This window comes from Aquila chrysaetos, chromosome 2 (assembly GCF_900496995.4).
Source record: "Aquila chrysaetos chrysaetos chromosome 2, bAquChr1.4, whole genome shotgun sequence".
In the NCBI taxonomy this organism is placed as follows: domain Eukaryota; kingdom Metazoa; phylum Chordata; class Aves; order Accipitriformes; family Accipitridae; genus Aquila; species Aquila chrysaetos.
The window spans coordinates 3,409,649-3,420,893 of NC_044005.1; the positions used below are offsets into that span (position 1 = coordinate 3,409,649).

Consider the following 11,245-nt stretch of genomic DNA (forward strand, 5'->3'; position numbering starts at 1 on the left):
TTCCACCTGCAAGAAGCTTAAGATATCGTTATTGCCCTGCTCTGCACTCGAACAGCAGAGACTGAACTCACGTAATGAAAGGGCAACCACACAGGGATCACATGCAAATTGCACTTCAAGCTTCGGAAAGCTTCCCGTAGCTAAATAAAACGATACACGCGGATGAAGTCATGAAAGCAGAAACCATGAGAGAGTAGGAGGGCCAAAGCCATAACGTCAAGATGAATTCAACGTCCAGTGAGACTGCATTCCGGGGAAAGATAAAGCTGGTAAGTAAATAGCCTGGCACCACACCTCTCTTAGGGCAAACCAAGCGCAGCTCACCTCCTTGGCAGGCAGTATCTCTCACACACCATCCATACACTGCCTGAAGCACCAAGGCTCCAAGAAATAGAGGCAACAACTGCTTCACCTGTTCCAGAATTTCATCATATCTGGCTTTCATGAAGAAAAGCCACAGCCTGCCTGTTCCCCTCCTCCTCCACCCCTACAGGAGCTAACTTTGCTGCTCAAGTCAGAACAGTCAGTCCATACTCAAGACATCCCACTGCAGGGTTTTGACAAACCTCAAACACCCACAGAATGACAAAAAGGAAAAATTTATGTTCCTGTACCCTAAACAGGCCGTCGGTTGTGACTGCTGAAGCAATGGCAGATCATAAAACATTCTCAAGATCTCCCTACCCATCCTCAGTAAGTCCCTTTGTCCCCAGTTTGATATTGTGAGCAAAATTTAAAAACAGACTCTCTAGACAGGAACTGTTTGGCAAGTTTTAAAGGCACTATGTTAATCAGAAAGTTAGTCATGTCTGTTCACAATTAACCAAGAAGCAGAATGCAAACAGTGCTTTAAATTTAAACGCAGACATGCCTGACAAAGCGAAACTGCTGATCCTGTCCAATTACTGACCCAGACTCCTCCCAAACTGCTGATCCTGTCCAATTACTGACCCAGACTCCTCCTAAGTATCACGCTGGTGAAGGTATTTTGACTATGCAGATACACTCCGTCCAGCCTCAGAACCCCTCAACCCTCGTCAGCTGCTAACACTACAAAGCGATGCCCACAGCTGAGCTAGCTCAGTTCCCTCCCTCCATGTATCGTATCATTATCCTTCCCCTGCAACAGAAATCGTCCTCTTAAGGCAGGGGGCATTTAAAACAGCAACACTTCTTTCACAAAAACAGTTTTAAATGAAAAGAGATCTCAGCTGTTTAAGAGAATCTATCATTACATTTAAATTAACAAACCCCCTCTGACAGACAATACAACTGTGAATACCTGCAAGTGATACATCGAATACTCTCCCTTACCCCACTGTAGACCAAGCACATCAAAAGAAAAATTTCAGCTGCTGCTGCTTTCAAACTGCTTGTAAATACAATACAAATACCTGAAGCTGTTAATCATTGGTGACCAATGAACACTCATTAGGCACTGCTTCCTGTCAAATTTTAATTAAGTTTTATCAAGACAAAGTACATCTATAAAAGATGATATGGCTCCACCTTTATTCTTTCTACCTACCATGTTTACATTTCCATGCCTGTGCAAGAGACTTTACCACTTATCTTCCCTTAAGATTAATGACTAGATCTCCAAACATCTTTGGGAGTCTAATGTTTATAATTCAACTATTATCTTGCACATCTGTACATTAAACAGTGAGTTAAGGCAAATGTAACACAATTCTATATTGCTTCAATAGCAATGATCAGCAAACAGCCATACACACAGCTGAGAACAGAACAAAAATACAGCTTCTTGGGGTGCACCATCACATTAAATGTAAGAAGAAATGATGCCTTTAATGCTGCACAGGGAAGAGCTGCACAAAGAAAGCTCAAGAACAATTTCTTACCAATAAGCCAACAGAGTCCCCCTGCAATGACCTCTTTATCCTGTGAAGAGAAACAGCACCTGCCTTTCTGGAATGTCTCAAAATTCACCTTTCAACAGGCTACAAATCCAGCTGTTCACACTAACCTGAAAATATATGTCATTCAGCTTTCTGGAAAAGTCCAGCCAAATCTTCCTCATCTCTATGAAAACATGAACCTTCGATATACTATATTCATGTGGAAGACACAAAAACAGACTTGGGAGAAGAGTTAATTCCAACACGCCAAAATATCAAATATGGCATTAAAGATGCCATTTTGACAGATCAGTTCGGTAAATGCAGCAGTTCTGGCCACCAGGACTGCGGGTCAGCTCAAAGCTCTGAGGGGTATCCCTGGCTGCATCTTCATGAACTTTTTACTGTCTTCAGGAGCAGCAAAGTCAGTAGAAACACATATAGCAATACAAAGGCTAACAGAGTAGGGAAAAGTACTGGAAGACCCTAAGGCTTTGGAACAAAAGCCTTGGCACTTCTTACTCTCCCTCTCTTGCAAAAAATTTCAGATTTTTTACTGCCTGCTCATTATGTACTGACGGGCACCTGCTCAAACCGTATCTTAGCGTCCCGCAGGCTCAAAAGTGAGCAACTTTGAGAGATCTGTGATGCTAAATCCACTAGTCCCATAATTCAACTACCTCTTGACACAGCGAAGAGGAACATGACGTCCTGCATCCAGCAGCTCTGTTAGCGGTCATTGACTCAGAGATAAGATGTTAGCCCTTTCCCTAATGCCTCCCCGCCTTCCTAATGTTTCCAAGTAAGCAAGTCCCCTCTTGAATCCCTTTCCTTGGGATTTGACAGGGGCAGGATGGAAACAGGACCCACAAACCAGATTTGCCCCTGACCTCCGGTCCTGACTGAAGGAGAAGCCATGAAGCAGTTCCTTTGCTCACCCTCCTGCGCGCTCTTTTCACCAAAAGAGCACGAGAGCTCCAGAGACACAGTCAAGCTGCGGCTTCTCGGCACAGCGTCTTCCATCCGCCACGGGGGAAGGTAAGCTTCGGCTCTTTGAGCAGCTGAGAAGGTCCTTGCAGACACTATCCACCGTGCTGGATAAAATGAATTCCTCTAATGCTTCAGTGAAGGAATTTAGAAAGCTGAAGAGCAGAATGGAAACTTCTCTGTACCAAACGCTGAAATTTTCCCCCAAACAATCTAGGAAGAAAGAGCGGTTTATCCAGCCTCTGCATGCGAGGAGCTCCTGACAGCTCAGACCTTCACGTGATGGAGACATTTCCTGCGGGCCAGCTGCAGGGGAACATATGAGCAGGCAAATCTGGGTCTCAAAATGATGCCAACAGGCTAAATATTATCCAACAGATGAAGATACTGATTTCGCAGAGCTGGTTAGGTGCTAACAGAGTTAAAAGGTGTTTCACTCTCAGTGGAGCCGCTCTGCTATTTTGATGAACAGAAGGGACTCCAATTTTTCAGACAAGCCACTCCTGAACAGATTCCCTAAACAAGAAAAGGGAAGGGGGGTGGGAGATGCACAACAAATAACGCTGTACGGTGCCGCCCGTGTAAACACGCTCTCCAGTCTAGTAAACCACAGCCTGGAGAAAAACATGGTGGTACATAATATAGACACCTGTTCATTACAATTAGATTGAGTTAACCTGTCAGAAAGATTACTCTACCTGGCGAGGCCAAATGGGAAGTTCAGATAAATGATCTCTGCAATACCTCTTCCATAGGTACACTCCACAAGGAGATTTCGGGAAGGCCCGGTGGAATAAATTGTCTTTTGCTGTTTTTCAACTACTGTCAGCGTCAGGTCTGCCTTATTTACCTACTCCCATTAAAAGCAAGGTAGCATCTGGTTTTATAGATTACAAATGCAAGATCTTGAACAAAATATCCTGCCCTTCTCATTGACTTTTTACTGGAATCCCAGAATGCACTCAGGACCACCAAAATTGCCATAAACCACAAATCAAAGACTGCTGCGTCCACCAAACCTTGCTGAGTGCTGTTATTGCTAGGAATCCTTCAGAAATTGGGAAAGAACTATTCTAACTTCTTGAAGAAATAGAAAATCTGAAATCCTAACAAAATGGTGAAGTGCGAGAAAGTCTTGGCAATCTAAAATGCAAGGCATCGAGGTTGCCTTGAGTTGAAGAACAACTGTTACGATATGGAGATCTACCCATTTTGCATTGTTCTCAAATGGAATCACCTTGGGTTGATGCTGCCTCTTCTTTTCATTCACAGCTGTAACCAAGAAGCCAGGTGCCAAACATGAATAAAGGTAGCAAGCATATTTGTTTTTCCAGCTGCAGAGCGGATGGACAGTTGCTGGTGTCAGCGAAATACGGTGGCCAACTCCGTTACGGCCTTACTAACTAACAGGAAAAGCTATTCTCTCTGACACGGGTGATCTATGTACTTCTACCACGCACCTCTGTTGATGGAACTGGGAATCACTCATACACCTCATGCTATAAATCTCGGACGCATTCACAGTTATCCAAATGCATTGGCAATGAAAATGACCATTGCATCTTCTGGAGACAAAGATGAAGCAGATACCACTATGCAAATGTTCTGATCTTTGATCTGTTCTTCCTTCTCAGAGATTTCCTCTGCTGTTGGGGGGGGGTGGGGGGGGGTGGGTAGTGTGTGTGTTTCAAAGGGGATGCAGGACCAGCACTATTCACTTCCTCTGAATGGATATTTCATGTTGCCAACAGAGCTCTGGGGAAGGCAGAGGAGGCAGAGCTCCTATAAAGCACCTCTCATGTTCGAGACTGGTCTCCAAAAATGCAACACGCAGGGAACAACAGAACATGCTCTGGTTAACTCCTTCCTGTGCAAGTCCACAGGACGCCTCAACCTCCCTCACTGATTGTACCACAAATAAATGAGGAATAACAAAATCATCTACCCAGCAGAATGCCTCCTGAAGGATGAATACTAGACAGTAATACCGCAACTGAAGACTACATCAGAGACAAGGCTGGTACCAACAGGACATTAAAATCAACTGAACAGACTCTCAGTTCCTCCTTGGCTTAAGAGCCGTTGGGTACAGTCTTGGTACTAGCTCATGGAAGCACACTGAGAAGTTGCTACCACTCTTTCTTTGGCTCCTCTGAGGACCTAACCCAGGAGGACAACTCTCTTCACAAGAGCTGGAAATCAGACCTTATTTTTAAGATTTTGGAGACTACCTGCTTTTGAAAGTAAGAGACAGGGAGAAACTGACATAGGGAGAAACACTCTATTTCCACCACATAACCTACCATTAACAGAAAACATGAGCAACAGGAGGCAACATTTAAAGCCAAACAGCTTTGAATGTTCCACGACAAAGACCAAATGCTTAATAAGAAAAAAACCTTACAAAGGTTGCAAATGGAAAGCAGGAGCTTTCCCCTAACTCCTGAATATCCTAACAGAGTGTGTCAATAAGCCACTGAGCATCTTAGTTCTCAGCAACATATATATATCCTACTGACTGCATCCTAAAAGAAAAGCGTGCAATTTCCGAGAAGAGAAACTCCACAGCAACAAGGAGAAACTCAACAGTGCTGGTTCAATGCCATTCTAAACACCCTTCATATGGAAAAACTAGAGTACACAGAGTTCAGGCATGGCTACAGCAAACACTGCTAACCAGAAGGCTTTGATCTTGAGAGGAAGAGTGGAATCCCCCGATGTGACAAATGGTTTATGGTAATTTATATGTGTAAGCAATGTATATTCACCAGGGACAGAAGTGCTGAATCAGGGATGGCCAATCCAATTGGTCTGCAGCTGCCAAAACATATTTGTATAAAGTTGGGAGTATGTGATTAAAAACTAATCATAGCCATAACTGTACTCTGGTATTAAAATAAAGCCTTAATACTCCATTCTTAACGTGTTGACTTTAAGTAGTAGAACGCTTTAACCAGTAAGTTTTCATGATCTGTGAAATTAGACTGACATTAGGAATTATTTTCAAAATATCAAACACAGGTTCTCAACAGCCTTTGACTGCACCAGGAATTATACTCCAGAGCTCTGAAAATAAGGCACTGACCACACAAGCAGGGCCAAAACCTGACTCACACTGGGCAGAGTCCCACTTTTATGGCAACCTTTGAGAGGGGGGAAAAGGAAGATTTTTTTTTTAAAACCGTATTTGAGCAAGAGAGTCTCTGTGCCACATTCCAATTTCATTGCTCGCTATTTTCCTGCAGCCATGATCAGTGGCAAACTGGTACAGGTTTCTTCTAAGTTAATGCTTTTATCTGGTGCAGGAGATGAAAAACAAAACAAAACAAAAAAAAAAAGAGAAGAGGAGAGACTAAGCAGGTGACTCAAGAAGGAATGAAATTCCCATGATATCCAATAAAAATGTATCTCTTGTTTACGGGTAGTTTCTGCTACTAATTTGGTACATTTCTTGTCCCCTGTGCTTACTTTTAAAGAAAGCTACTGTAACACTGTTCACAATCCTGCTTGGAAAAACCAAAACAAGACAGCTTTAGAACTGCTGCACAAGATCATATTTGATCATCGCCACTCAGTGAGGACAGACATCCAGCTATTCATCCCGGAAAAGCAGCCTGCAGACGGTGCTGAGCTGAGCAAATACATGATCTTTCAGCTCAGCTGCCAAATAAGAGCATTCAAAAAGACAGTCTACATAAACCATCCTTTTGTTCCCCTTCTCCAAAATCGAAGATTAGTTAAAACTCTGTTTGGGGCACTTGCATTAAAATCCACAAAAAGCCAAGCCCTGTGTAGTTGGGGGAGAAGGAGAAAGAGGAGGTAGTAGCGAGTGGAAGTCTTTTGTCCCCCAGCAGACTCAACAGGCTGACGGTGAAGGCACTCACACATGTAGTAGAAGACTTTAAATTCCTTTTTACGTGCAAGGGGTGGTGACCCCACATCCCTCACCTTGACACATGGTATTCTTTCCCCTAAATCTTTCCAGCAAAACTATTCCGAGTCCTTAATAAATAGCCAAATAAAAACTCCACGCAGGAAATCCCAGTAAGATACTACTAAAATAAATTATTGCCCTAATACAGTGCTTGTTTTCTAAGTCCCTTCAGGACACCAACATCTACAAGTACATATAATGAATGACTTGATGTCCTGATGCAACCGAATCCCGCAAACTAACAAAAACAGGCCAGTCTTACACCATTCCAAGTACTTCCAGAAAATATCATGGACTGCAGAAACACATGCTTATAGAGCTGATGATGTGAACTTGTTACCAAAACTGGCCTTATACAAATTAGACTACAAGGCCCTACTGAAAAGCTGCAGGTTCACTGACAGGTCATGCTAGCATGAAAACCCATCCTGGGAAACATCTAACCACACTATGAGAGTTTACCTGGGATAGGATCTGACGGGCCACTTCCTAGTGCTGGAGATTAAATTCCATTTATAGAGCAGAAAATTAAAAAAGCCACTAGAAACTAAGACACTAGTCAACTGGATGGTTCTGCATTAACCACACACACACAATGTCTATTTCAGCACAACTGTGCAGACGCATGAACAAACTTACATCCTTTTTGAATATTGCTTTGAGACTTTCATGTGTATGACCAAGGAAGGCAAAGAGAAATCTTGCCAGGAAAGCCAAATTAAAACTTCACTCTTGTAGACCTCACCTTTTCAGTGTTAAGGGATACGATGCTGAGGATGCTAACCATTTGACAGAGTGGGGACAAAAAAAATACTGTCAGCGTATTGAGTTCCAGTCAGTACCCAATCTTCATTATTACACACCTCTTTCAGAAGTCAGAAATTAATTTAAGATAGCTTGATACAATGCTTTGAGAGATAAATTATTCCAATGGATTAGAATTGGCTTAACAGTAATATCCTCTACTAAGAAGAAAAAAAAAGCTTTCCCAACACAGATGAGACAACTAACGCATTAGGATTGTAACGGAAAGCGTACTTCCAAGACTGGTAGACCCAAACTTGGGTCTACTTACACATGCTGTGAATAGATAAGGAAATTATTTATTTATGGATGGTTTCTCCCCCACCCTGAAATGAATTTTGGGGAAAAAAAATATATTAAAACAACATCAAGAATCCAGTACTTATGAGCAACCCTACAATCAACCATTGTGTGCCATGTGACAGACAAGAGAAAAAAAAACAAACCCACAAACACTAAGAAAACACATTTCAGTTTTAAGCTTCCATAGTAGTAATGAAAAGCAAAGTGGGTAGGAGATTTTCAGAAAGGCCTTAAATATTCTTCTGTAACCTAACAGTGAACACAAATATTTGCTTAACCTCCACCTTCAACATCCAAAAAAGAACTAATTACTCTAAAAGCTACCAAATGCCCCAAGAAGAATTTGAGGCATGAACCACCACCACCAAAAAGCATCTGAGGAAGAGGCAGATATCCCACAATCAGAAAGGCTGTCTCATTTAGACATCCTAAAAACAACTGTGCTGGAGACGCTGGTGACTCATTAGTAGTGATGGAGCAGAGAAACCACTTAAAGAGGTGAGAGGAAAATTCCATTTTAATTTAAGAGCGCTCTCTAGCAAACCTTGCCCGAGCTCCGCAACATAACAACAATCGGATACTCACTAAGAAATGCATTTTATAAACACTACTGACAGCCCTCAGCAAGCGCAAGATGTGCCATCTGTGCTAGGAAGAGACTTGTCATGGACTAAGAAAACATATAAAAGTACCATGGTACTTTTATATGTTAAGTCTTTCAAGAAAAAAGGTTTACCTTAGTTACTTTTAAAATTAACATAACATCAATGACTTGAAAAACTAAGTTTGCTTTGCATATTTGTCATAACAGCCAGTGCCATCCGACTCAGTACTCCCTTGATAGTTCCTCCCTGTTTGCAGGGCTTTATAAAAACAAAGAGCAAACCAATGACCTAGAAACAAATGTAGGCTCTCAAACTACTCTAAACTCATTAACTTTATACTTGTTTTAGACTCATAACAATGTCTGAAAAGACTGCCAAAGACTTTGATTTAAATTTGCCAGGTTGCACTAAGAGAAGGTTTGGGTTTACTCCTATCTGAAACCATTTCAGGAATAGAGGGCATATTTTTCATAACCCAAAGAATGGAGGCGGGGGGGGTGAGGGTTGTGGGGGGTTTTTTAAAGGGGATATGTTTACATGGCACAGAGCAGAGCCATGCATTCAAACCAGCTCCGGAACCGGAAGCTGTATGACATGTCAGCACAGCTCTCCACTAATTACCAGGATAATGAGAAGCAGAATACTTCTTTTTCCACAAAGAGCAAAGGGATGACACAAAAGTACTTCTCTGCAACGCAACTAGTTATTTCTTGTCATGCTGCCCTGTACTATCCAGGCATACCCAACCAAACTAGCTCAAGGCATGCTGGGTTCCAGATTTATGAAACCTGAAATGTCCTTTTAAAGGATTTAGTGCCAGATTCCCTAGCAAAGAAGTTGACTGATCTGTGCACAGCACTCTAGGAGAAAAATAAAAGAAAAAAGGAAGGTAAATATGCACCATGAAAACTTTTAAAAATAACTCCCCGAGGCCACAAGTAACCATTTCAAAGGGGTGGTGGGAACAAGATCCATCTATAAAACTTCAATTTGAACATTAGCGAAGAGCCCTCCCCCCGCATGAGCAATTACCGCTGCCTTTCATGTGGCAGAGTAACACACCTTTTCTTGTACGGTTGGTTGTGTCAGGTCAATTTTAAGCACACTCAACAGCATTACAAAGTAAAATATCACAGCCACTCTTCCCATGCAGCTGAAAACGCAGATTGCCAAACACAGGCCGAAAACTTTAAGGCTTTCTTTATAAGCAACCCAACCCTTAGAGCTGCTGAGCATCCCTGACGTTTGGGAAAGGGGCTCATATCTCCCAGAGAAGCACACAGAGAGGAACGCGCCGTGCCTTACACCTTCTGTTTCCCGTGGCTGTGGTTCTGGCGATGTGAGCACCAGTATGCACCGTTTCAAGAGCATCTACTGGATTTGCAGCGCTAACTCTACCGCGAGCTGTAACTCCGTTCCAGCTTCTGAAGAGCTTTAATCTGCTTCTGCCTTTTGCGTGCTATTATTAACCTCAGGGATAAACCTGCACCTTTTTAATCAGGTGCTTTAACTGCTGCGTTCTGGAAACAGGTACAGCAAGTAGAGACCCTCTACCTCCTTTAGCAGTAACGTGGAAAGTATCACCCGCAACGTTCAGCGATTCAAACCTCTCGGAAACCAGCGAGGGGACCGCTAAGGCGGACCGTTCTCCCACGCCGCCAGCAGAAGTCAATCCTTTTATTTCGAAGGGCTAAACGGGGAGGAAAACCTCACGCTTTGCCAGAGACGCCCCGGGTCCCCAGGTGCCTCAGGAGCCGCTCCGTCCCGGCCGCTCCCTCGACGCCCCGAGCCCGGGCCACGCCGTGAGGAGAACCCCCGGAGCGGAGCCCGGCGCGGCCCCTCCGCGCCGCTCACCTTGTAGACATCGCCGTAGGTGCCGCTCCCCACCCGCTGGATCAGCTCGTAGTCCTGCTGCGGGTTCCGCCTCAGGATATCCCCGCTCGGCCGCGCCGCCGGCTCCATCTCCAGCCGCGGGCAGCCCCCGCCGCCGCGGGGAAGGGGAGCACCGGCCGCTTTCCTCCTCGCCCCTCCGGCCGGGGATTAGCTCCTTAACGCGGCAGCCGGCCCATGGCTCCTGCGGCGGAAAGAGCTTGCTGAGGGGCGGGAAGGGTGAGGGGGGGGGGGGGGGGCTCCCGGGGCGGGCTCTGGGCCGCGGCTGCCGAGACAAAGGCAGGCAGCCGGCGGTTGCTACGGCCGTTGGCGGCCCGGCGGCGGGGGCAGCGCCCTCCGCGGCTCCCCGGAGGGAGGGGGTCGGGCAACGGGGAAGCGCCCAGCCCGGCGGGGAGCAACCGCCCCGGCCGCTGTGGGGAGGGAGGGAGGTCCCGTCCCGCCGGCGCTGAGGAGGCGCCGCGGCCCGCCCGCCCGCCGCTTGGCCGGGGCAGCCGCCAGCCCGCCCGCAACCAGGCCCGCAGCAAGGCCGGGCCGGCTCCTACCTGCGCGCCCACAGCCCTTTGTCCCGCCGGAGAGGGAGCGCCGCCGCCGCCTCCTCCTCCTCCTCCTCCTCCTCCTCCCCAGCCGCGGCCCCGCTGCCCGCCGCGGCCCCCACGCACGCACGCACCGCCCGGCCGAGCCGAGCTGAGGCGAGCCGGGTCGGGTCGGGTCGGGACGGGACGAGCAGCGGGCCTCCGCGACGCCGCAGCGCCACGGCGCGGCCCTTCCCTTCTCCTTCCCTTCCCTTCCTCCTGCCTGCCCGCCCGCCTTCCTCCCCCGCCCCGCGCCGGCCGCGGGCCCGGGCCGCCCCTCGGCGTTAGTAA

The 11,245-nt window shown here is 46.0% G+C and overlaps 1 protein-coding gene across 3 annotated transcripts in view; it reads right to left on the reverse strand.

Annotated features, from left to right (window-relative positions):
• Positions 1-11,024, reverse strand: part of MAP4K5 (mitogen-activated protein kinase kinase kinase kinase 5) — a 73,082-nt gene extending 62,058 nt beyond the window's left edge. The window contains exons 1-2 of one of the 3 annotated variants that reach the window (XM_041121935.1): positions 10,925-11,024; positions 10,347-10,566 (exon numbers count right to left, since the gene is read on the reverse strand). In XM_041121935.1, the coding sequence (XP_040977869.1) occupies positions 10,347-10,454 (108 nt within the window). In that variant the 5' untranslated portion in view covers positions 10,455-10,566; positions 10,925-11,024. The remainder of the gene's footprint in view (positions 1-10,346; positions 10,567-10,924) is intronic. The other 2 variants (XM_030041036.2, XM_041121939.1) reach the window with 2 other exon arrangements.
• Between the last annotated feature and the right edge of the window lie 221 nt (positions 11,025-11,245).